The sequence below is a fragment of the Sciurus carolinensis genome, chromosome X (genome assembly GCF_902686445.1).
Source record: "Sciurus carolinensis chromosome X, mSciCar1.2, whole genome shotgun sequence".
NCBI classification, from domain to species: domain Eukaryota; kingdom Metazoa; phylum Chordata; class Mammalia; order Rodentia; family Sciuridae; genus Sciurus; species Sciurus carolinensis.
This window is the reverse complement of record NC_062232.1, coordinates 104,468,569-104,496,547: the sequence shown is the minus strand read 5'-3', so window position 1 is coordinate 104,496,547 and position 27,979 is coordinate 104,468,569. Positions and strand designations below refer to the sequence as shown.

Below are 27,979 nucleotides of genomic sequence, written 5' to 3'. Positions count from 1 at the left end.
TAAAATGGTTACTTACAGGGAGTAAAGGAAGAAATGGATAGATGGGGATAAAGGAAAAAGTGAAGCTTCTCAATGTATACCTTTCTAAATACCTTTGTTTGCTTTAGTTTGGAAACACAGTAATTTAATGAAATGAGGAGAAAAAGAATCAACCAATACACAAGAACTTTTGGCTGCTGATTCTCCCTGCCAGGAATATATAAGTTTAAATGTTGGACCTGAATCTTTCTCTTGGCTCTGCCACTAATTAACTCTGTGTCCTTAGGCAAGTCATTTAACCCATCTAGACTTCAGTATTTGTAAAATAATGAAATTAGAATAAATGGTTTCCAAGGTTCCTCATAGCTCTAACATCCTGTGACATGGAAACAGGTTTGACAGCATAGTATGATGTATATAGACAACTTCCTGAGGACTAGAATTGTGTGTGATTGGTAAGAGTATTTATTGTTACTCTAGGGTTTTTCTGTTTTAGATAATTTTTTTCTCTAAACTAAATAGTAGTTAAAATGGCAGATAGGTATACACTGGATATAAATTACCCTTCAAAAACCCAATTCTACTGCCATGCTAAAAAGAATTTCTGTCATTTAACCTTAGGCAAAAACTTTGTACAAATATTTGCTGAAGTATAATAAATGTACTAACACCAGATGAACTCAAAACATTGACTTTTAATTGCTAATCAGTATTTTGATAAGCTTCTGAGTCTTTATTAAATATGTGTTCATGTTTGATATCCATTCTGTTTAGGTTTCAATTATTTAATTACAGGTCTTGATATGAAACTAATCATGCATATATCCATACGAAGCTTGCATACTGACAGGATAAAATCATTAAACAATCATTACTGTAAACTGACGTTGGCCTGAAATTTTTGCAGTTAACGGGGGAGTTGATGCTTGATGAACAATCCAATTAAAACTGGCAACAAAAGACCTAAAATGTCAGCCAAATTGCTTTTTAATAGTCAATGCAGCCGTCACAAAACATAAACATTAAAGTCCCCATAGAAGCATAAAGCTTCATGGTAAAACAATTCTAGAAAATGAATAATGATTACAGCATCTTGAGGATTCTTTTAATAGATGTGTACTCATTAAAAATATTTTGTTGGTTAGAATCAGATGACAAAGTATGTTTCCCTGAATAGTTACTTTTATTTGTTATAAGAGCTGTTTTATTTAATATCAGATAGGTGTGATTTCTATTATTATCCAAAAAAGTTAGTTAAAAGCATTTCAATAACCTCAAAGATAAGGGATTTTTAAAAAAATAAGTAAGAAAAATATACAATATGACCTTTAAACATCTTAAAATATAAACCACAGTGAATTCTCAGTTACACTTACATTTTCACTAAACAAAGTTTTTGTATATATTTAAGGAATATAACATGTTGTTAAAGAGGAATATAAATGAAAAGATAGGAAAGTCAATTGTGATTTCCACAAGTAACCTGAAAGCAATTAGCCAATGTTTAGACTTTTGAGGACCTGAGTATGTAATAGTGAATATATGAATGAATTAATCACCCAGATATTTCCTACTATCTTGCAGTTTGATTTTCAGCTGAAGATATAAATTCAAATATTTTACTGCTTTTTCACCATTGGTTCATATGTTTCGTACATGGAGACCCATATTGCTATGAAAGATTATCTTGTGTACTATGAATAATTCAATTTCTCCCTCTATTATAACTGACATGTGTTTCAATAGGCAGAGAAAAAATACTGGAGTTTTCATCTTTGTGGCATAGTAACACAAGAGAAAATATCAAATGAATCCTAGGGGAAATGTTTTAAAAAGCAAGGGTTTCATAGTGTACTCATTTGTTTTCTCCATAAACATTTGCTAAACCCTTATAATATGCCATCAAAATGTTGACCACTCTGGGAATCTGGAAATGAGTAAGATTTGGAAACCATCCTAAGCTTACTATTTAGGTTAGACATGTAAACAATCAATGATAATATGTGGGAAAACTGTATGAAGAATTCAAGTCAGGAAAATAAATAAAAAACACTTATCTCCCAAATTCAAATAAGATTCTCCTTATCTTACCATATATATTTTTTCGAAAAATGTTTTATAGCATAGATACCCACAGTAGAACTCTCAAACAGATGGTGTCCTAATACATTTATGTATTAAAATATCTGTCAATTAAATATAGCCTTTCTCTACTCATAGAGTGTAATTTTATGTGCTGTGAAGGGTAAATTGACGTTCACACTTCTCCAGCTGTGGTTCCTCTGTTTTATCTGTTGAGAAACTTAGTGCTATATTTTCAGAACAACAATTTTAAAAATCCCTCAAAGGAGTGATAGACACATTGGGACTTCAAACTCTATTAGCTGAAACAGTGAGGAGAAAACCCCATAGGAATATAAATGAAACTTTAGTGGCACCATATCAGAAAATATTAAATGACCCAACTATCCATAAAAAATTGCTTATCTTTTAGGTTTTCTTTTTTTCATAATACAACGATGACTAAAACACAGAGAGAAAATTCTAACATTTATGTTATATCTCTAATTCACCATTTCAACCTGTGGGAAATAAACATGCCTTGGTCTAGCTTATGCACATAAGCATATAAAATCATATCAGTAATTTCTTGGAGTACTGGAGATTTAACCCAGGGGTGAGCCACATCCCCAACCCTTTTTGTATTTTATTTTGAGACAGGGTGTCACTAAGTTGCTTAGGGTCTCAATAAGTTGCTGAGGTTGATCTTGAACTTGCAATCCTGCCATCTCAACCTCCTGAACTCCTTTGTATCAGTAATTTGATTTTCTTTGTGGGGGAGGAGAGAATTGAACTCAGAGGTGCTCATCCACTGAGCCACATCCACAGCCACTTTTATATTTTTCTATTTAGAGACAGGTTCTCACTAATTTGCTTAGGGCCTCACTAAGTTGCTGAGACTGGCTTTAAACTTGCTTTCTTCTTTCATCAGCCTCCTGAGTTTCTGGGATTACAGGCATATGTCACAGTGTCCAACTAGTAATTTGATTTTGATAGGGTGTTGACTTTAACCAAATCAGCCAGCTCTTTTGCCACTATATGAACTATAGAATAATATGTTTAAATAATTTCCTACACCCGAATTACTATTTTAATATTTACACGTTTAGAAAAGAATGATGAAGCCTTCACTGTGAAAAGATTAGAAGATAGATAGATAGATAGATAGATAGATAGATCTAAAAATTCTATTGAGCACATATAAGATGGCTGTATGTCTTTTTGGTATATTTAGCATATTCATGCTAAATAATATTTGTTCCCACATTTAACAAAGAATCAGGTCCTAATATGACCTAGGCATTTTGCTGGGCACTAAGGACTCAAAGATGAATAATATATAGACGTCACCCTCAAGTATCACACTGCCTAACTGAAGAAACACAAATGAGTAAATAATTATAATAATATTGTGAAGTTTCTGATAGATAACTGAAATATGTGATGTGAGAATACAAAAACAGGAATGGATAGAGGCATCAAAGGAGGTAATATTTCCTAAAAGGAGTATCCTTTGAGACCTAGCTCCAGTAAGGATGGTGGGAATCAGTAACACCCAAGCAAAGGCAGCTTATGCAGTACCATGGAGATAAAGAAGTTCAGGATCTATGCATGGTAAAGGAACAGTAGATAAGACTGTTGTGCTTACATGCCCTAAGGATTTTGTGCTGTATTTTTTAGGCAATGAAGATACATTGCCTTCATTATCATTAAGAACACAGTTGCATAGTCATTCCTTTTGATTATTCATTGATAATACATACAATTATCTGTTAATACATTTCAGAAATGTAAGATATCTTTATTTTGATAAGAATCAAATGTGTGAATAGTAGGGTGTCATCTACAGTCAATGTTTTCCGTAGTCCCTGGAATATATTTAAGTAGGGTAAAGAAATTATAACATGATTTCTTCATAAAGCACAGTTAGCACTTTTTCTCACAAGAACAGGAGTAAAAGCAGTATCATGACTATATACAAAGCCTGATTTTAAAAATACAATATTCAAGTAGAACTCTTAAAAGGGTCAAGCAATGAAACTAACTCCACATAATTAATACCCAACTCAAGGACTGCCAAAAATATATTTTTATCCATAATTATTTTAATGTTAAAACCAATAAAATGTGCACTTTTGCCATCATAAATTATGAGCAACTTAATGATTTTAATACAGGACATGATATAAACTGGAGACTTCCAGTATATTTTCCCACAGTCAGAAATATATTTTACATCATAATATACAAAACTGAAACAAAAGCTTCATGGAATAATTCATACCATTACTAAATGTGATGTTGTATGATATATTCTATTCTCTTTCATTTTTTATTGCTGGTCAAATCTGGTTTCATAACCCATCAATTGATCATAGCCAGACACCTGAAAAACACTGTTATAAATGGAAGAGTTGAAATAAAACTAGATTCAAAGTTAAAAGAATACTGCATTAAAAGTTAAAAGACTTGGGTTCTTTTCCTGATTTCACTACTTATTATCTCCATGACCTTGGTAAAGTCAGTTAACTTCTTTGGTTTTTATATACAAAATGGAAAGATGCTTTCCATGTCTATCACACAGGTTCCTGTTGTAAGGAGTAAACAAGATAATATATTTCAAAGTGCTTTGCAAACCATAAAACACTATGTAAGTGTAAGGAGATGATATCCATAAAATGAGACTATACTTCATAGTTATGTATTTCATGTGACTTTGGTGAATCTTTTAATCCTTCAAATTCATTCTTGAAAAATAATTTCCTTGAAGGTATCTAGTTACACCAGATATATATGAAAATAAGGCTGACAAAGTGCTTCTCATCCTGAGTAAGAGACAAGAGTGACATCAGTTCAAGAACAGTTTACAGTTTTAGCCTCTCAGGAAAGAATCTGATACAGAACACCACCCTTTAAACTAAAAAGATGCTTGTTAAAATAATGGGAGAAATGCATGGCTTTCTATTATATAATTTGCTTATATGACATATCTTTTTTGATACATGGTTCTACTGCTAAAGTTAGCCTTTGGCAAAGATATGTCATAAACACGTTTGCAGAACTCTAATAGAAAGACATCTATAACAGTAAAGAGGAAGGCAGGCAAGTCATTCATTTGAAAAAGCAATGTTTAGTAAAATATTATTATGAACTACCTGTATTCAGTTCTTGTTTCACTAAAAATGACCTGAAATTCAATATGATTTGAAGTTGAGTTGTCAAGTTTTCTCCATTCATTCTTTCAATGAGCATTTGTTGAGTACTGACTGTGTGCCACTGGAAGTACTATGGTAGTCACTGCCTTTCACAGAGCTTTAACCTGTTTTAGGAGAGGCACAATAATTCGAAAAATGTAAGGCACCATACCAGGTCTCCTGGGCTTCATGACTTACTCAGACTAGCTTAAGTGATTACAATTTAAGGGTGCATGTCCAAAAACTGAAAATGAATCCAGTTCAGGAATTTATGTATCTTCATCCTACAGTTCTGCTATTCATATGACACATTGACTGGCCTCACGTCTGCTTTTTTCTGTATCTGCCTGTTCCCTTCCTGCTGCCATCTGGCTTCACGTGTCTTAGGAGTTTGGTGTGCATAAGATGAATACAGTGCTCTAAGAGATCTGAAGAGAAAACTTGCGTCTTTCTTTAGTCTTCAAAGCATGCTTAATGAAAGGGATAGCACTGATATTGATCCTTGAAGAATTGAGATGTAGACAAAATTTGGGATGTAAAAAACATTCAAAGTGGCAAGTAAATTGTGATTGTAAAGGTTCAATTTTGTCTATTCAATGGCATACTTTGCATTTGACAGAATAACAGGAAGTATGGAAAGGAAGACTGGTCCCAAACCATGCTTTTCTGGTCTCTTAAAAACATTTTTAAACCTTTGTATTGAATTGTAATGTAATCAATCTGTATGTACATATTTTTAAAATATCTGGTATTTTCTGATTTAAGAAATATTTCAAACAAAGCATTCCTCAAAAATGTCTTCTATTGGCCTTTGCTTCAGTTTATTTTGCAGAAACTGGAGCACATTTATCACTCCATCGACAAGCTTATCTAGTGAGGCATGGCAGTGGATAGTGTGTGGATTGGTAAAATAACTTCCCTGTCCTTAGAATTTAGGGACAAGATCGACTAGATCAAACACATACATAAAGATACCAGAGGCAAGTACATATATACAACTCTAACCAAATGCTTTCTTGCATAATCTCTAACCACTGTACACAAGTAGTACTACACAGTCTCCTTCATTACCTTTCTTACTCCCTTATCTTTTTTAGATCCCTTACTTCTTAGTCTGCTCTACTCTGCACAGCTCCTCAGACCCCTAATTGGTTCTCAAATGGAAAAATCTAGTGCTGGGTTTAAAGGCCACCTATCAATTGCTGTCCCCACTCCTGTACTCATCTAACTATATTCATTTCTCATTTCTACCCAGCCATTCTCTCTTTTCCAGGGAGGCAAACTTATTTGTCACTGAAAAATATTGTCTTTTGAGAATGTCAATGTCTTAAGTCAGGAGAGCTAATAATGAATCACTGATAAAATTTAAACACCTTTGATAAAGTAATATGAACAAAGGTTTAAAACACAATTTCATTAATAAATTTTGGGCCAAAGCTTAGCCAAACCCTCAAAATAACAGTTTTATGTTAAATAAAATGAACCAGAAAAAGTCTTCCCACCCCAACTAATTCTCCAGGTGATAGAGAATAAGTAATCTAAGGTGACATGGTTAAAATGGGATTCAAAAAATCTCAGTCTGCTTCAGGTAGAAAAGTATCTTCTTGCTCTTTTTGAATGTCCTCGAGAAAGAGAAGGTCACATCCAAGAATATTCCAACTAAATTTCAAATCTAAGATATAACAGTGCCTATTACCTAATCCAGCTATTCAGATATTGACACAGCATTGATCACCTTATAAAGCACATATGTAAATGGTTCTAAAAATAGGTAACTATCCTCACCTGAAACCGAGAATATTTGTAAAATGATAATACATGGATCAATGATGTGACAGTAGTAGTAACTCTACTGAAAATTGCAGGTGAGCTTCTGAGGAGACAAGAAAACCTCATCTCATCATGTCTTCCCCTGAATCCAAGCTTCTTAAAGATGTGTGTGTGTCTGCACACACACATGATAATAGAATTTGGCTTTGTCATGTATTCTGAATGTTTAAAAATATTTATTTTTTGTTGAAATTCACTTTAGAACTTTGTGTTAAGAACACACAAGATAGCAAAACAAGATAATCCTACTTCATTATAATACATCATAATAGATTCTTTGTGGACAATAATGTGCAATGATAAGGCAAAATTTCTATAATGAATGGAATTGGCACTTAAAAATGTGACTCCAATTAGGGTTAGATAAAGTACTTTAATGGTACATCTGACTTTCCTCATGCCCCTGTCCATACCTCACTGTGAGCTTTTGAGAGAAGTGACATTTACTTTTACTCTTATACTCGTGGGAACATACTAAACCTAACACTTAATAGACTGTCTAAAAATTTTTATCTGGGATAGGGAATGTATTAAATCACCATTAGCATGTCTATTGTTTTTATTCCTGTCTTTATTTCTTTATTTCCTTCTTCTTCTCTACTACTCCCCTATGTCATTAATTCCCCAAACCACCAAGATACTCTGCTCCCAATTGAATTGTGCCATTGCTCTTCCCTGTGTATCATTCAACTTCTCTATGAAACCTTTTAGACTAGTTTGTTCTCTTTTTCCTTTTCAACTCTGCCCCTATTTACTATTCCCTGTTCATTCAGTCAATTGTATTAATATTCATGTGCTTACCCTCTCCCCATGTCACCTTGTATGACCTTCTATTTTGATGACCACCCACTGTTTCTTGTGGTTATTTTGCAGGCAGAGACATCTGTTAGGAAAAAAGATGGAAGGGCTGAATGGCAGACAGATTTCTATAATCTTTGGGATGAGCTTATTTAGTAAAGAGAACAGAAATATGTCTTTGTTTTTCTAGCTCCAACATATAGGGTATTTTCTGAAGGATGTATGATGCTGACCATATGGTGCAAAGGTGGAAAGTACTTATGATTTGGAGGAAGGGCATGTTCATCTCAAATGCTACCAAAGATTAACCTTGTGATCTTGGGCAAATAATATAAATTTCCCATGCTTCATTCTCCTCATCATTTATTTAAATGTATTTATTGCACCAGCAACTTTACACTCACAATAACTTACTACATATTACAATGAGAATGATCATGGGAAGGATAAATAAATGCAATGATATTTGCACCTCTCTGTCTGTCAGAGAACTGAAATTAATTAAATCAGTAGAAAACCACTTACTTTGAGTGTCTGAGACCTGATATGTTCCAGATTAATTATATTAGAATTTAGATATCGTAATTCCAAATGAGCATCACAATTTTAAAGGCATGTTAGCTCATAAATTATGCTATATAGTGTGGGATGCAAAGTATATTGAGAAATAAGTTTTAAAATCTCCTGTGTCTTTGAAAGTATAATACATAATTTGGAATAAAGATAGTGGAAAATGAAGACGTTTTTAAGTGTACATCTTAGAAAATGTTTACTGCATGTCAAAATACTACCCAGATTAGTTGGTACTGTGCATTGAATTGTGTTTCCCCCAAAATTCATAGGTTGAAGCCCTAGCAAGGAAAATTCTATGATAAGGAAACCATAACCAATCAATTAATAGTATTTGGAGATGGACCTCTGAGGGATGATTCCATTTAGATAAGGCCATGAAAGTAGGGCCCTCATTATGATATTAGTGCCCTTATGAGAAGAGACCTACTCTTCCTCACTATGTGGGAATACAGCAAGAAGGCCACTGTATACCTAGCTATAAATGGAGCCCTCACCAGAGGTCAACAATTTCTAGCTCTTTGAATTTGGACTTTAGCCTCCAGGCTGTGAGAAAATAAGTTTCTGTGGTTTAAGACACACTTGGTCTGTGGTATTTTGTAATGGCAACCTGAACCAAGATAACTATTTATCATCTCATTTATATAGATATATACATTTATACCTCCAGGTTTTGGTGTCTAGTAAGTACATGTCTTTTAATTTTGTCATCACTTGAAACTTCCCAAATTTTCCAAATGCAATAACTTGTTTCTCCTTCTATTATACAGCTTAAAGACTATATATGTTTGCACAGTTCAATTAATTACTTTATTACCTATCAAAGTTAATAAATTATTAAGAACATCACAATTCTTATGCTGACCAGCAAGTTCCCTGTCTATAACCATGTAATAATTTATTGTTTTTCCTTTTTTTTCTGTTTTTCTTTTCTTTTTGTAATAGTTTATTATAATTTGTCTGTCTCCTCCATAATGCTTACATTTGGTCACTGTGATATCCCCACCCAAGCACAAGATTGAAGTAAAATAAGTGATTCAATTGATGAAGGGATGGCATAATTTTCTATTGCCATTTAAAAATACCATAATGTTAACCATATTAAGAATTAATAATTTTTAATGTACAATAGTGTTAATTATGTGTGCAGTGTTGTGCAACAATATTTCTAGAACTTTTTCATATAGAAAAATTAAAAATCTATGTTTATTGACCAGTTTTCCTGTTCCCCATTCCCTCAGACCTGGAAGCCATAATTTACTTTCTAAAGAGTGACTATTTTAGATTACTCATTTAAGTGGTATCATGTAGTATTTATCCTTTTGTGTGCTGGTTTATTTCACAGCATAAAAGTTCATACACATCATTGCAAATGACTGGATATCCTTTTTAAGGCTTAGTAATATTCCATTGTATGTATATACCCCCTTTTGTTTATCCATTCATCTGTTGATTGACATTTTGGGTTATTTCTAGTTCTTGACTATTGTGACTCATGCTGCAGTGAATATGGATGTACAAGTATCTATTTGAGATTCTGTTTTCAATTTTTAAAAATATATTCCCTGAAGTGAGATTCATAGATCATATGGTAATTTTATTTTTAACTTTTTAGAAACTGTCATATTGTTTTCCATAACAGGGGCACCATTTCACATTTTCACACATGGTACCTATGTGTTCCAATTTCTCACCAAGACCTATTTCCTTGTTTTTATATGCTGCTCATTCTAGCATGTTTGTGAGTTTTGATTTGTAGTTTTGATTTGTAGTTCTCTGATTATTAGTAATGCTGAGCATCCATTCTTATACCTATTGGCCATTTATATGTCTTCTTTGGGAAAATGTCTGTTCAGATCCTTGCCCATTTCTTAATCAGGTTATTTATTTTTACTATTGTTGTATGAGTTCCTCATATATTATGGATATTAATCCCTTATCAGATGTATGCATTGTAAATGTTTTCTCTCTTTCCAATGAGAATTTTCACTCCATTTTTTGCTGCACAAATGAGCGATCATTTTTAAGGTAATTTTTTTTTAAAAATTCTGTTGTTTGGCTATTTATACTCATTAGACTTCTATATAAACAAATGTTTGTTGTAATGTTTAGGGCTCTAGGGTATGTTTGTTTTACATTTTCAGTTATATCAAATGGAGGTGCTATACATATTGATTGCATTAGCATATTGTGTTGTGAAGGATATAGTAATTCATGTATAACAAGTTACCAAAATCCATAAAATGTAAAATAACAATTCATATATTTTAAAAGTCAGATATAACATCCACAGGATTTTCACTGTTTTTTATTTTTTTCCCGTAGGATTATTAGACTTTAGAATTTGGCATATCCATGGAACATTACACTATTAATTTATATAAGATAGCCTATCATTAGAAGAATGTATTTAGTAACATATGTAATGGTTTTATTTGTAGGATTACTATTTGAATTAACATAATCTTAAACCATCCTCATAATTACCCCTTGTTGTAATTCTAACGTGTATTTAGGGGAGGAAAATCTCTACATGTGATTCATAGTATAAGAAAATTCATTTTATTTAAATAGCATTTATTTGAGATCAGTTGGTACTCTCCATAAATAGAGATGGTTATCAGAAATGACAGTTGCTATATAAAATAATTCTTATTTCATTAGTATATACAGCTAGGTTTTAATTCATACAAAGAAAAACAGCAAAAATAAATTGCTCAGCTGTTTTTTAAAAGCAGATCCATTAAGCAGTCTTTTCTGGTATTTTCAAGATCAACTTGGGATTAAAATCACACACCAAATAAGTCGAAGACTGTTACTATGGCTCACATAAATTATATAGGTACTGTTGAAATAAGGATATTTGTTACCAAAAAATTAAAAGAAACATTTAATAATATGCACATAAACAAACTAAATGGAACTAACAGAGTAACCATTATGCAAATTGAATTATTCATTATTACATACAGATTCCAATTCTATGTTATATCTTCATTGATTGCGATAAAGATGATAGCCAAGTATAGTATAAGCACGGTTGATGTGGTTTGATCTGAAGCCCAGGAAAGATGCCTGAATGGCAGAAAATTGAGTCAGTATAATGTAGTAACCAGAGCCTTGGACTAGCATCTTCACGTCTCTGAGTCTTATATTCTTCATCTTTATCACAGCATATGACTTTAAAATACTGTGTTTTCATCAAGAAAGTGAAAAGTATTCTTATCCTCGGAAGATTTTAATAATCCTACATTCTTAATAATGACATTTTTTCATATAGTCCAGTTTACGACATACTAGTTAGGTAAGCAAGAAGGTATAATAAGAGAGAATAGAGAACCTAAAAATAATCACAGTAAGAAGAAGTAATAAACTAAACTACTGGTATTCCATAGTAAGTGTCTATAGATTAATGTTGTGTTTTCATGGCATCAGTAGAATTGATTAAAAATTTTTAGGTCAATTATTTCCTTTGAATTATTGAAAGTACCTAATTTTATTCTGCCTTCCCCCAAAAATAATTAGCACATGTTTTAATGACATACTCATAGTCATAAGTCTCCATGACAAGAAGACTATATAAATGACTTCAGTTGGAAGGTGGAAAGAGGTTGTAACATCTGTCTTGCCTTGCTTCTCCTCATCTTGAGTGATTGCTCCTAGAGAGAAACAGGGACTATTTTTCTGGTTTTTATTTTACAGGTACATATCTTAATAGGAAATAAAAATTCTACTACTAGTAGCATTATCATCATCATCAGAAACAACAACAATAAATGCAAATTTATGTTAGTCTTCACTGAATTCTTTTTGAAAAAAAAACTAATCTAAATTCTTAGTGGTAACAATTGCAACAGTAATTATATTGGTAATTAACATTAACTGAGTTTGTCACATGTACCAGGCACTATGCTTAGCACTTGGCATAAAATCCTGGTCTGATGCCTATGCCCTTTACATATAATATAGACTATTTGTTGATACACAAAGCTTTAATAAATAATTGAATACACTGTGAGACAAATCATCTGCCCCAAATTAGGTTGATATATAGTTACAAAATTGATCAGATATCATTAGCTTATAATGTGGTTGTTGGTCTTGATGCCTGTATGATAAAACTTCTGTTTATTTATTCACTGTGAAAGTTCTACCTATGAAACACTATACTTCTAAGCAGCAGTCGTAGTTTGTTAAGTAGTATTTTTGTATATACTATTTTTAAATGTCTGTCTCTGAGCATTCTGACGTTTTAACCAGCTATCCACAACTCCTTCCCTCATGGGGTTTGCTGCTCTTTGAGGGAATTCTTTGAAAGATAGTTTTGCTTGCAGCTGGGCCCAGTGAATAAAGCATCAGATAATATTTGTGAAAGTCTTTGAGGGATGTAGATGAAAGGTGCTTCCCAAATACAAAGCACTAATGCCATATTTGTGGAAATGTTTTTTCTTCACATCCTTTGCTCTAATGTCTGAGTCCTGGGGTGTTATTGCAATAAGTACTTTAGAAATGTATGTATGCCCTCAGATCATTTAGTATAATGGAAAATGCAAGTGAACACATTCAAAGATCTTAAAAGTCATGAAACAAAGACTGTTATCTAAAGTAAAAGAAACTGAGAACATAATAAGAAAGCTAATCAATAGAGGGTATTTGGTTTAGCTTGGAAGAGTAAAGGATAGGAGTCAACTATTCTTCTATTGACTAATGACTTCAATAATAGCTGCTTAGAACTATTGGGAAAGATTGGGAAATATAAAAATTTTAAATTTTTTAACTATAATGAAGTGTTAAATAACCAAGTATCTTGGAGTCATATAGGTTTTCTCTTAGCTTATTTATCAGATTGTACTTGAATTTTATGAATTTTGTTGGGCTCCTTAATTCATCCTTCATTTAATATTATTTAAATTCACCCCGTGCCAGGCACTCTAAGTGTTGTATACACTTGACCTCATTTAAATCTCATAAACATTAAAAGATGTTTATTATTATCCCTATTTTATAGATAAAGAAACAGACTTGAAATGATTTGATTGCTCATACTCAAACTGAAAATAAATGCTAAAACTGTGATTTAAACCCACATTGATCTGATTTTAATATCTGATACTTAACTACAATATCATTTTGAAATGTCATGATGTAACTAATTTAAACAAGTTATGTACAGATGTCATGTGCAAATAAGTAAAGTAGTAAAGGAGAAAGTACTTGATAAACCTTATTGAAAGAAAACAAATGAAACCAACACACCCCTCTCTGTCTTCTGCTTCTGAAACCAAGTGTTTCATGACCTATTAGTTTGATTCTCTCTTTTCTTTTGCTTCCCCCATCATTCATTTTCAAAGTTATAAGTAGAAATAAACATATTAGCAAGGCATTAGTTCAGCTTTAAAGAAGATCATGCAGTAGTTCAATATGGATGACACTTGGCCTTTTATCTTATGTATTTGTACACCTTGACCCTCAAGTGACTTTTTATGATCACCACTAGAAGTCCACTTGTGATGGACTGTAGTCAGATCAATGGAAATCCCTAAGCAGGAGTGAATGAAAAACACCTAGGCCCTGTATTGAGTAATGACAAGAGAAAATTGCCCTAGAGCTGCCATTGGAAGAATTTGCACATCAGTGAGCTCTCCATTAACCCTGGGTGACTTGACTTCCTAAATAACAGAATCATATTTTGCATAGCAGTTTCCAATTGCAGATGGTCTGGGAATATAAAAAAGCAGCAATCCCATAATAATATGTTGTTTTACACTGAGAGAATATCATCTCACTGTGTAGTTTACCAAAGCCAACAAACAAAAGCTTTTCTTCATGAAGTACAAGGGAGACAAAACAGAGTCAGTGCACACACCTACATCCTAATTTTTATCTGTATCCTTTGCAGTACTTATTTGCCATTCAAGAGTAAACCTAAGTAAAAGCAAAGTTGGATCAAATTTAGGTTGTCATTATGCCCATCCATGAACCCAAATCACATCCTGTGGTCCAGGCTGGTGTAAACCTCCCATATTAATACATAGATAGGAGTGTCTGTGCACTCAATCATTGATTTCAGTTTCTACAAAAGATTTCTCTGAGCACGTAAGCAATATGTGCTTAATGCTTTGTCCCTCTCGGCATCCCACCTATCATACATAAAATGTTTCCCTGGGTACTTTTTGAAAAATTTATTTAAATTAACTCAACTAAAAATTCACTTGTTTAAGATACTTGCTTAAAGGAAACATTCAGCAATCACTACCTATGAAATATTTTCTTAATTTCCAAAATCACCATTTATTTTTATTACTATAGTCTCATAATTTCCTCAATGCATATTCTCATTTTTTCCCTTATTTTATGCAGGCTGACTTTCTTCTCTTTGAGATAAGCTAATTTTTCAGCTTCCCTAAGGCATTCATCCATTACGTTAATTTCAGTGTGGGGCAGTCTCTGAAATCACCATTGTTCAGTCCATCCTAGATTTGTTATACTACATTCCACTAATTTATTTATTTTTGATGGACATTTTTTATTTGATCCACTAGCAAAAACATCTATATCAATATATCAGTATATTTCTAATTGAACTGCTTTCTCATGACTTCATTAGCCATGTTCTAGTTAATGAAGTCTCAAGTGCATTCTATACATAGTTCAAGGGTACATGTGAAAACACATCGTTACAAAAGAATTTATCAGGTAACTTTTTGTATTCTTGGTGATGTTCATCTGCATTTTGTTTGGGGAACCATAAAGACCTAGTTAAATTAGAGAGTCCAGGGAGATAAGCAGTAATGTAATTGAAGGAATGAATCAGAGTTTGAAGGAAAAATAAATTAGTTAAATATGCATAGGTTAGCATAAGCAAAGTTTACAAGGTTGGCTTAGTAATAGGTCTTCATATTGGCACCTCTCCAAAAAAATAGGTCTATTTAATATCTCACTAAAATACCGTGTTAAAAACAAGAAAATGAAAATTTGTAATAATGAGAACTATTCAATGAACATTTCAAGAAGAAACCTTTTCAGGCATGGGCTATGCAACTGGTAGGAAAGTGAAGAATTCAATAAAATAAGTTATTTGCAGTCATAAAACACTCTCTCCCACCATAGTACCTGTAATTTTTTTGTAAAATAAAACTTCAATCAATTCAAACTTTAAAATTTTAAATTCACTCAAATCAGTTAAATTTGAAAATAATCAGAATAATAAATGTATTGAGTAAAATTATGGGCCATGTGTGGGAGATATAAATATGATTCAGACCCAGATCCTAATACAAGACTTGTATATGCATAGCTTGAAAGCAAGACAGGAAATAAAACTTCCTCCTTCACATAGAACTGTTACTTTCCTGCTCGTATTTCTTAATAGATTCCTTCTATAACCCAAAAGATGTCAGGCAGAAAGATTGGTGGCAGCCAGTAATGTTCTACAGAAGCCATCAAGATCACAATTCTCAACTTTTTGGCCCCAATACATTTGAATAACATGTAAATGTGCAAAACATTCCTGTGAGAATGACAGGACTTTTTTTTCAATCCTCTAATTTTCAGGTTTTTTGGGGGTGGGGTAGGAGTGGGGACAGGAATAACCAAACCATCATTCCCATAATATGCACTGAATCATTTTACAAGCATGTGGATATGGAAATCACCTATTGAAATGGTTTATAAGATCAGGGTTTTACCCAATTCCTGTCACAATGTATAAGCACACCTCTTCCTCACCTATCCCAGTAAGCATTCAATTGCAACTCAGTGAGAGTGGCACTATCAAGAGATACTGCCTTGAAACCACTCTCACCTATTATTTTAAAAATAAATATTTTGTAAATTTCCTTTATTGTGGTAATAAATCATTAAAAAACACTGCTATATTTCAATCTTGTGGTTGGGAACTGTTGAGCTAGAGCAATAGGCCAAAATATGGGTGAAATTTAAGCCTGTGGGTCTTCTGAATACTGCTATAACAGTGCCATCTCTTCCCATTGTCCCACATTGGCAGGGGGTGGGGAGCTGTATACATGTTCAGCCCCTCATGTACAAAAACTAGGACTCCTTTTCACCACTCCACTGGAAGTCTTCAGGTCCTCTTTGTCTCTAAAATTGTGCTGATAGGGAAGAACTAGACTATAGGGCACCTTTCTCACCAAACAACCAGCCAATGGTGGTTAGGTTGTGGTATTAATAATAATCAGAACTTTTTCTTCAGACTTCATTTGAAAAGTCTGGGCAGTAGGTGAAACCTTTCCAGGCTGCCCTAATCTTCATGCTTTGTTTTAATCCTCCTGGACATTCTGTCTTCTGTTTTTTCTTTTCCATTACTCTTAATATAGCCTCACTATTTAACATATGGTAGTTTGAGAAATATTTTTCTTAGAGCTTTAGACACAGTCGTAATGTTTTCTTGATTTGTGCTTCAAACATTTAGAATTTCATTTTCGTAAATAAGAGTAGAATGATTTTCATTCATTGCTTTTTGAACAAATATCGGGTAACCATTTGTAATAGCATAATAAAAATGAAGCACTGAAAATGAAAACTTTGTAAAATTCCAGAATATCTCTTATTAGCTAATTTATTAAATAATTCACTGTCAATTAATTCATAACCCTTCATTACCTACTTTCAAATAAATAATGAACTTGGGGATTGAAAGTAATTGAAATACCTACATACAACTTTAGTTTGAATATAAACTAAATATGAAATTTTTAAGGATCATTACATTTTTATATTTTCTTTTTGATATACTTCACTGGCTAATAATGGAAGCCACAGCACCATTGTCAGCATAAGATAAAACAGGGCAATTATCTATTTCATGTTTCATGGTACATAATGGATAATAGAGATTCCTTCAAGACCATAGTGAAAAGGCTTTGGTCAACCACTAATTTTAATTGCTAATTAGTATCATATATTAATATTTAAGTATTGACATTTATAATTCCAAATTGTACAATTAAGTAGAGCATTTACCATTCTACTTAGAAATGATAATTTTTGTAAGGTAATAAATATATTGGTTCCATTTTTCTCTTTTTTTTAACTTTGCCAAACTACTTTGAAAATATAAGCAAGATGTATACATCCTTTATTTTCACAGCAGAGAAAATTAGTTTGAGGACTTACTTTAACTTAAGCAAAATAGCATTTGACACAGCCAAAGCTGTCATTCTCTCTCTCTCTCTCTCTCTCTCTCTCCCTCTCTCTCTCTCTCTCTCTCTCTCTCTCTCTGTTCCCAGATTATAAAGTTCTACTTTGTCTTAATCTATATCTGAGATTGAATTAATACACTAGCCACTTATTGGCATAATATTAACTACTGTGCCTAAGATTGAGTTAATTTCATCATGTAATGATAACATAGTGCACAGCACAGTTATATTTCCTCTACAACAGAAACAGGGAGAGATAGACTTGGGGAGGGCTCTTTGTGGTTCTTTGGCTCATCATCATGCTTGTATAACACATTAGAAAACAGGAAAACTGATGAATTAGCCCTCCAAAATAGAAAGTTTAGACTTTCTGGAGGTAGACCAGCACATCCTTTGAAGATGAACATCAGATTATGAAGAGACGAAAGTACAAATATTGGTATCAGCACAAACATGTAAAAGGATTCTTAAGTGCTTCAGTATTGACCTTTACTTCTAGTGTCTTTAACAAAAACAACTCAGAAATTTACAGAGCATACTAACTTGTTCACTTTAGCAAGAGGACCATTCAAAGTTCTCAAAAAGATGTACTATAAAATCTCAAAGGGTGCATGGTGTCTCAGGGTAGTGGGAGCCTTGCAGAATGCAATACTCCAAAACCCTACTGAACCCATTCAAATTAGGAAACATCATAATTTATTGCTAGCCTTCCCCCAGAGCTTCTGTGACTCTTATCATTCAGTCATCTGCTTTAATTGTGAATTCTCCTGTTTCTCCCTCCTGTATTTTTTGGTTGTTGACTGTGGCTTGCACATACACAGGCCCATACATACACAAATATTTATTAAACATTAGCTCTTTTTATATATTTTATTTCTGTTTTCAATATAAGGGTTTATTTAGCTGATGAATCTACTTTTATTAAAGATTGTTGTTACATTAATATTAAAGCAGTATTTTAACCAGAGAAGTGATAAACTATACTTGTTTACTCTGTTTTCTTCTGACAATCGATTTTCTTTATTTTATTTAAGCCTCTAATAGCAATTATAAGCTTGAGAATAGAAATGTCCACAGCCAGGTACACTTAAGATTAATTTAATGATACTTAAGCACTATGAAGTTAATGAATATTAGCCCAAACATGCAAATTTATAAAGTACCTCCTCACAGAATATGAAAACTCCTCATGACAAGTAAAGTACTGTAAATATATGTTCAGAACTTAGTAGTAATAGTTAATGCTAATAATAAACCTCTTTTGTTTCCTTAAACCTGATTCCTTTTATTCCCTCTCTTATCTAGGAGGACAACTCAGAAAAGCAACCAAAAGAACCACAGGCATAATTGGCCTTGAGACACTTGACATAAGTAATTATGGCAATAACCCTTGGTTTTCTGATGTTCTTTGCACATGTAGATTACTATGGTCTTCATAAGTATTAATTAATATTGCCCCATAAGAGCTAAGGAAAGTGATTGAAACTAATATAGGCTTATAATCCCTTATCAAGAAAACCTTCGGGGTCCACTTGTCTCAGAATTTAGAATTTTTCAGATTTAGCAAAGGTAGTACTGTGTATATTCTAAATGTTATATAACACCATGTGGGATATTGGCTAGCACCTCTTAATAAAATGCATTAGTACATTCACAGATAAGTGTATATAAATTCACTAAATGAGATAAAGACCATATATATATATATATATATATATATATATATATATATATATCCCTTCATGTCAGGATTTTCCACCAAAAGAATTGGAAAATTAAAACAACAGTTTTCAGGGATCTCTTTATTCCAGAGTTGCAGATAAAGAATTGGGGAACTACCTTCCTGGTGGCCAATGAGATAGTGAAACACAAACTAAGCCCAGGAAGTGCAGACATGGCTTCTGACCATGAGCTACAGGAATATATGTGCCCCTTTTGGTAACATATACTGCATGGTAACTTTTGAAAAAAAAATGTATTTGGGGGAATAGTATCATAGGCTCTCTAAAGAAAAGAATGATAAGTTTATTACCTAGATCTGGGGAAAACTGGGCATCTGTCTACTGGGGTCAAATTTTTCAAGAAAAATAATCTCTTTGTCATTACCATAATGCTGGCAATTTTTATTTTTAACACCTACATAAAATTATTTTGCATATTCAGTCAATTCTGCCACAATGGTTGTTTTCAAAATGTTAATTTGTTCTCTTGCTATAGGTATATTTGAGAACAGTTTGAACTTAAGGCAAGTTCTGTGGTTTTTCCATCTGTTAAAAGCACTAGATAAATGCAGAAAACTGCATACAACAGAATGAGCTGTGTAAGAAGACAAATGAACACATACATGCATACACCTGAAATAGTTACCGGCTATCTCAGTTCACCACATGTGCTAGGAGCCTTGCCCATCCATATCTGGTGTTAGAACTTTTGGACCTAGTCAGATAACTCTCCTTCTACCACTTTACGATAACTCAGTATTTTTAACTCTTCCAACACCCAGTGTCAAAAGCAAGCTTCAGATCATTTTAAAGGTAAATTGTCATATTTGGTATGTCATTCATGTATTTCTTAACTAGTAATATGTATAAAACTGGCAGCATTTCTACTAGATTCCTTTTTTAAAAAATGTGTCAATCATAGTGTTATTTAGTGTAGTGCCCCAATACCATTTTTCTCATCAACTTTTTTCCCATGTGTGATTTTGCACAGAGCAGTGAATTTTAGAAATGCATGCATCACCTTATAGCAGAACTGACTATATGTGTTAATGAAATGTAAGGGTCAAAACACCCTGATAGACACCCTGATAGGTTGCCACATGGTGTTTCTGAGCAGAGATACTCTAATTTTTCGTGAAAACTTTCTCTAACACATGATCCAAATTAAGGTTTATTTGCAAGAAGAGAAAAAAAATATATGTTTAACCACTTTCCCACTTACCTTTTGGAGACAAGGAGAGTGTTGTTTCTGAAGGCTGAAACTTCTCTTAACAGCTCACCCCCACCAAAAGTGTCTTAGATCTACAGTTTGGAGGAATTTTCCCTCTGAGAAATTATCTTTCCAAGTTTTTTTAGGGACCTCAAACCTGAAACTGGCTCCTCTCCAAGTATATTCTGTGAATTAGACCTTTCCATCTGAAAACTTAATTTACTTTCAGAAAGCTCTATAAGTATGTCTGGATATCTACATTTGCATAATTACCACTCCCTCCTTCTCCCTTGCTTCTCTCTCTTGAGCACAGAAGTATACATTTGCCAGATACATTTGCAAGTGAGTGCATGTGACTCTTAACCCCCTGGAATTGGTGTTCTAGAGCTCCTGACACTGAACACTAATGTATTTTTCATTAGTGTTTAATGTTGGGAAATCCCATTTCACAGAGACCAAGGATTAAATTACTTCATTTGGGAGGGAACAAGTGCATTCCCCATCTTTTTCCTGAGGTTAAAAGAAAGAATGAATCTGAGATCATTTGCATTTCATAAGGGCTTAAGGTCTGGATATATTCCACTTAGTGTAACAATCCAATATTGTGAAAGTGTTAAAGATAGTATTAACTAATAAAGAAAACTTATCATATGAAATATGGGAATAAAAACATACAGCAAAATAGATAAACATAAAATATGCATATATATGTATGTGCACATATGCATGTATAAACATACATATATATAAATAATCAAAGTGACTATATAAAGCAATTCTTCCTGCTTTATAATTATATTATAATATAATTAATATAAATATTATAATACCACAATTGCAATTTTCAATGAAATAATTTTTTGTCATTTTTCATAAAATAAGAGTTGCAAAGATTGTAAGGAAATCTATGAAGCAGTGAATCCAAGTGATCATAAATGATTATCCTTCCTTTGAACAAATGTACTGAATAGAAACTTTATTTTGAACAACCGTGCTGATAGAAATGCCTAGCAATTAGTAGAGTAGATGTCATATGTGTTGTTTCAAAGTTTTCTGAGCCTTTATCTAAGAGTAATTCTTCCTCTAACCCTGGATCTCATGCTTTGTTTACCTTTCCTTAGGTCATTAAACCCTTTCCTGTACATGGTTTTAGATAGCAAATCTGTAGTTTGTCACTACTACTCCTTTGACATCTTGGAGGGGCATTACTTTAAAGTCCTCCTTCGGGGTATTGTTTTTCCCCATGGCTTTGGAAGAGAATCGACGAAAAGACCTCCAAGGGAGAAACCTACTTCTCAGTGAACAATTGAATGTATATCCAGTGGCTGCTTTAGAATGAGAGTCAAAGGGTACACTACCCTCTACCAGTCAAATCCTTTTCAATTAGTAAAAACATTTAGGGTTCTTGCTCTCTACCCAGGACTGTGTTCAGTGCTATATGATGTATAAGAGAAGTAGCAGATGGCCTTGCTTTAAGAAACATTTCGTCTATTATGGATGATAAGATAAAACACATAGGACATCAAGAGAATGTCATAATATTGCAAACTCAGGGACCAAATTTATGGCAAGAACAGTAAGTGTTAGTCAGAGAAGAGTCACATTTACTTACCAAAATAGCATAATAGAAAAAGTCCTGAACTGGGAATCATCAGACATGGGCAGGCAAATTCATACTAGTTGAATAACTGAGCAAGTTACATCACCTCTCTGGGCCATGGGTTCCTCATCTGTAGCTGAACTAGATGACCCTATGATTTTACATTTAGTAAACAAATAGCTACTGATGTACTACGTTCAAATATACTTTATATGAATAAATTTAATCATTAAGAAAAAGTATCATTATCTCTATTTTACAAATGAGAGGTTAAACTTCTATGTGACAGGCAGAACTTAAACCCAGATTTGTCACACCTCCAAATCTTATGCTCTTTCCAGTATACATAGCATCACACTACCCTGCCTTCTGATCTACATTTCATGAGTTATGGTCTAAGAGGAAAGCAGATATGTAAACATAAATGAAAATTCCGGAAAACTTGAAGGATTCAGTGTCTCTCAGTCTTAAGAAGGAAAAGAGAACTTGTATTACTGAAATCTGCAATACAGGGAATAGATCATTGACTAAAAAGTCAGGAGATGTGGGTTCTAGTCTCCACTATACTTTTGCCAAGTGTCCCTGGACAAGTCTTCTCATCTGCAAAATGAAAGAATCTCTGAGGTCCTTTGGGTTCCAGTATTCTATGCTTCCCTGAGTTCCAAGATTGGAGAGCATACTTATGGTTATGGTTATGAGTATGAGCACAGAGACTTAAAAAATTAATGAGATGTTAAGTACTAGTGATGACATTTTAGTGGATATGGGATTTGGGCTGAGCCTGGAATAATGGGGGTGATTTAGAAAATTCATGAAGCATTTTAAATACACAAAGAAAGCTGACCACCTAAAAGAATCCTTTATATGAATGAATGATCATCACTCCCTTCTTTATCCTGTTCAAATTGTCATAAAGCAAGTTTATTTAAAAGCGGTGCCACCTGTACTAGAAAATTCAACCAAAAATTTGTCATGCTCGGGGGACAGTAATATTGTTTTAAAATATGAAAAAAAATGCCAATGTCTTTAAAATTTGTGTCTGAGGTGGAAGAATCGAAAGAAGTAATTTTATTCTGTGATCAGTCACTGCATAGTGGGCCTCAGCACAAAGCAGCTGAGTCCTTTGCTAGGCATTGAAAGCCTCTAGCATTTTTCTGCTTTTCAGCTCTCAGTCATTGGGGAGGTGGGACAAAGCCATGCTGTCTACAAAGTTTATCCAGAACGTGCTGGTGTTACAAGCAATCACTTGACATCTATTATGTTTCTCCTATGGAAGAGAGGTGGCTATCAGCTACAATAGCGATTTCTTTTCAAAGGGGTTTAATTGGGGTATTTCTCATTGGGCCAAAGCTACCTCACTGTCTTTATGTGTGTCTGCCAGGAAAGCAGTGGAAAAATACCAAACAATAGCAAAAACGGAAGTCTGAGGACTGCTGTCCCAGGCTGCCCCCTCAGCAAACAAGCAGAAAAAAAATTATAACAGTCTCCCTGCTGCCTAAGCTGCTGCTAACATGGCAGGGCTCCTAGAAAGGTGTGGCCGGGGGAGGGTGCAGACTACTCTTTGCGTGGCCTTGGAAATATGTATAGTAACTGGAACACACTCCTTTTAGCCTACCTTTTACAAGTAGCACTCTAAAGTAGGGGGCTGGTGAAAAGATTAGTTTCACATAGATGAGTTACACACTTGTGAGCTGTTTTTCTGAAGTATGGATTTGCTCTTTTTCTCAGGTAAGCCAGAAGGTGGCCTTATATTTTTATTTGAAGTGCCAAATGATTTTCCTTGCAATGAATTTGTGCCTTTCACTGGTATTTTCCAAAGTGAGATTTTTGCAACTGATGGAAATCAGCTCACTTCTGTTCTGTAACTTAGTGTCTTGTTGATGATTTATTTGTTCAGTAGCAGAAACTATGACAAATTGTGTGAGGCGACCTCATTTACTTTTTAGTTGCTACAGCCCTGAAGAATTTACATGGAAATGCAACTGTGAATGTTTTACATTTCATGAGCATGCTGCACGTGCTTTTGTAAGTTAAGTGGCATTTTTACAGATAGACTGAACTTAAAACTCTTCCCTCCCACCACAGGTTATATTATCTGAAATCCTGGTAAGCCTGTCATGCTGTGTTTCCCTGTCTGCCAAGAGGGAGAGTAAGTCTCTATTTTGTGTTTTTCTTCTTTCTTTTTTAGAAATGCAGAGCAGCCCACACAACCAGTTCACCTTCAGACCCCTCCCACCGCCACCTCCACCTCCACATGCCTGCACCTGTGCCAGGAAGCCACCCCCTACAGCGGACTCTCTTCAAAGGAGATCAATGACTACTCGGAGCCAGCCCAGCCCAGCTGCTCCAGCTCCCCCAACCAGTACACAGGATTCAGTTCATCTGCATAACAGCTGGGTCTTGAATAGCAACATACCACTGGAGACCAGGTACTTGAACTATTATTGATCACACTCAACTTAAATATTGGCAGAGGATGATTCCACTGATTGCAGAAACTCATCTCACCATAGTTATCTGCCGAGACACACAAATTTACACCCAGAAGCATGGGCAAAAGGGCAGGGAACTCCACAGCACTCAGGCACATACATCTAGATCTGGGCACACTCACAGACATGGATCAAATCAGATACACATGTACAGATGAAATTGCAGATGCATAAACACTTCACTGTCAGATACCCACGAAAACATGAAATGACACAATTATCTAAGCTGTCACTGCAGCTTCAAAGTGAAATGCATTTGTCCCTTGTTTGAATATGTTAAATTGTCCTGCACTATTACAGGAAAATCCAACCAATCAAAGGAACAGTGATAGTTTCCATTTTATTATAAGGTCATTTGAAAAAGTAAATTGCCTTTAAATATTTTTTTTAAAAGGATTGGTCTCATGAAGGAGAAGTATAAGTGTGACTTTAAAAAACTGGATTCAGCCTTTGGGATGAAGTTTGGTCTTTTGAGAAAAAGAAATGCTGTTGTTTTTCTGTCACTTCACAGTTTAGGTTTCCAGATTCAGTCCTGTACTCTAAGTCATGTGATTAAAATTCTACTCCTCCACAGTTCTCGGTCCCTTAGTCATGATAGACTTTAGCACTAAATGTGATTAATTGAGAAATTAATCATCATTTCTAGTTACTTGTTCTTAAATCAAAATTACAGCTTTCAGGACTAGAGGTGTGGTTCAGTAGTAGAGCAAGTCCTGGCATGCACAAGGCCCTAGGTTCAATCCTTAGTATCACCAAAAAATTTCAACTTTCTATTAGCAAAACATGAACTAATAAAACCCAGAATTCTGTTCATCTTTTAAATTCAAGAAGTTTACACCGTCTTCTGTATGCTTTAACTTTTCCTAAAGACATTTGTATGTTAGCAATGGGTATAATATACCACTTGATAGACAGTGTCTGATATACACTTCTAATATCTTCTGAGAATCAGAACAGAAAGGAAGCACTAATAAAATCATATTACAAAACTGTTTTTTTCCTTAGCAGCATATTAAATTAAATGCCAGCTGTGGCATCAGAGTATGTCACCATCAACAATTGGAAAGTACTATGGCTCAAGACAGATAAACTCTGTATCATCTATCACTTATCAGATTAAGTGGGCTCATAAACTGTTTTTTTCCCTGCCATCTCCCAAGAGAAAACATGGCAGTCAGCACCTATAGGGAAGATAACACAAATGGAACAGTACTAATAGCAGGATTTGCGTATTTTTTTCAATTAAAAGAGGGAAATGAGCAAACAGAAAAACAGAATAATGTATATCTTCTTCAAAGAGTTTTCAAACAGTGGTGATTTCCTCATTCTTTTGATTTCATTTGCAAAGCTTAGTGATAGAGTACTGAGGAAACAGTGGGCAAATATGGTTAACTAGCAATTCTGACAAGCACACATACTCCTTTCCTCTTTGAATCCAAATAACAGGAAATCTGGAAGGAGGGTGGGCATGAGCTCAGGCAAATGGAGAGAGAAAACTATTCTTATTTGAAATGTACATCTAGGCATGTTTGTACAAACTGCACCCACGGACCTTCTGTATCTATGCAAGGAATATATTAATTGGTCTCAGTTTCATAAGACGTAGAGAAGAACATAAGTTTTCATGTAAGATTGAGCAGAGACCCTTTTTAGTACATTTGAAAATATATACAGCATCACAAAAATGAGTTAAAAATATCTAGAAGCCTTATCAGGTTGATCAGCTAGAATTTTCCAAATATATACTTTAAAATGTTCATTTCAAATTTAGTCAATAAAAGGTTACTGTGGGTGTATAGGAACTTGTACATGAGCTGTGTAGCAGAACCTCTCCAATTCTCAGATTCCTCATCTGTAAAAAATAATACAAAAATACCTGCTAGGGCTGGAACTGTAGCACAGTGGTAGAGTGTGTAGTTGGTCTATATAAGGCCCTAGGTTTATTCCTCCACCCTCACCCCCCCAAAAAATGCCTTCCATAGCCAGTTGTTAGGAAAGTCAAGTTAGTAGAGATACTTTATACAGTGCCTCATATACTGTAAAGCACTACACAATTGAAAAGTAATGTTATTATGCCTCAAACCACTACTAAAAGGTATTTCCCCTCTTTTTTTGTCTTTTTTAAAAATGTTTATTAGTGCATTCTAGTTATACATAATAGGGGTCCATTTTGACATAATCATACATGAATGGAATATAATTTCCTCCATTTTATTGCCCAGTGCTTCCTCTTTCTTTTTTTCTCCCTCCCCTGTTCCCCTCTGTCTACTCTAATGGTTGGAAGGTTATTTTTGAACCAAAACCTGACCCTTCTTAATTCCGCCCATTTTCCCCTGATCTAATTTTAGGGTCTCATAGAATAAATAAAACCCCTCTCATACCTGATAGCCCTTCACTATTGAGTCTACTCTTTGGGTGAAATGGTTCCCCAGTTCCTTCACCTGTTCTTCACAATTTACTGGTTTCAAATCTCCCTTCTTGGTCTCCTTTAAAACACACTCTGGTCTGTCCAAACAGTTCTTGAAAGGTAATGTTCAAGACTGAATGCAGGTGTGGATTATTAGGTTTTCTGGTTGCAGGGAGCAGAGTGAATTCTGGTTGCCTTGACTAATTGAGAATATCTTTTCAATGTGTGTGATATTAGTCCCTGGGAACCCAGAAAGCACTGGTCAACATCCAAAGGAAGAGCACAGCCTAGAGATCTCTAACATAAATAAAACCCAGAAATGCTTTCCATTTTTTTTCCAATATCTTTCTTTGCCTAATAGCATATTTTTTTCTATTGGCCCAATCTTTCTTTTTTCTATTGCAGATTTTCTAATTTTTCATAGAAATATATGGTTCCACTGTACCACATGACTCCAAGTGTACCTCCTGACACCTTTCACCTTATTCCTTTAGCTATAATGTCTCATTTCTAACTGTTTAATTCTCTTTATATTTATAGGTTCAGAAATCTAAGAAAGGAAATTTGATTAACCCAATTCATCTCTTTTGTACTATACTGTGTTTAAGTGTCTTAGTAAATCCTGTCAGGTATTCTTTCAGTCACCTGAGGCTACAGGGAGACAAAAATGATATGTTCAAACAAAGTAACATGACCACCTGTGGATGCATCTTGAGCAAGAGCTGAGAACAGATCTGATTGATGCCCCTTAAATGAAACTCTTACCAGTCACCTTGACTGATGCATTACAGTTGTGGGCTATGACCAACAATCAGTCACCTCCCTTGTTTAATAATTATTTCTTTGGTTGATCACATGGCAATAATGATGTACATTGAGAATACTAGTAAATAAACACCTAAACTTTTTTTAACAAGTTCCAGGGCTAAGCCATATTTTATTCGACAATAATAAAA

General features: G+C 34.0%; 1 protein-coding gene across 2 annotated transcripts in view; it reads left to right on the top strand.

Moving 5' to 3' along the window:
* The window catches only part of Tenm1 (teneurin transmembrane protein 1), a 741,978-nt gene that overhangs the window by 391,532 nt on the left and 322,467 nt on the right, over positions 1-27,979 (top strand). For both annotated transcript variants that reach the window (XM_047535396.1, XM_047535395.1), the window contains one exon: positions 24,313-24,553. In XM_047535396.1, the coding sequence (XP_047391352.1) occupies positions 24,313-24,553 (241 nt within the window). The remainder of the gene's footprint in view (positions 1-24,312; positions 24,554-27,979) is intronic.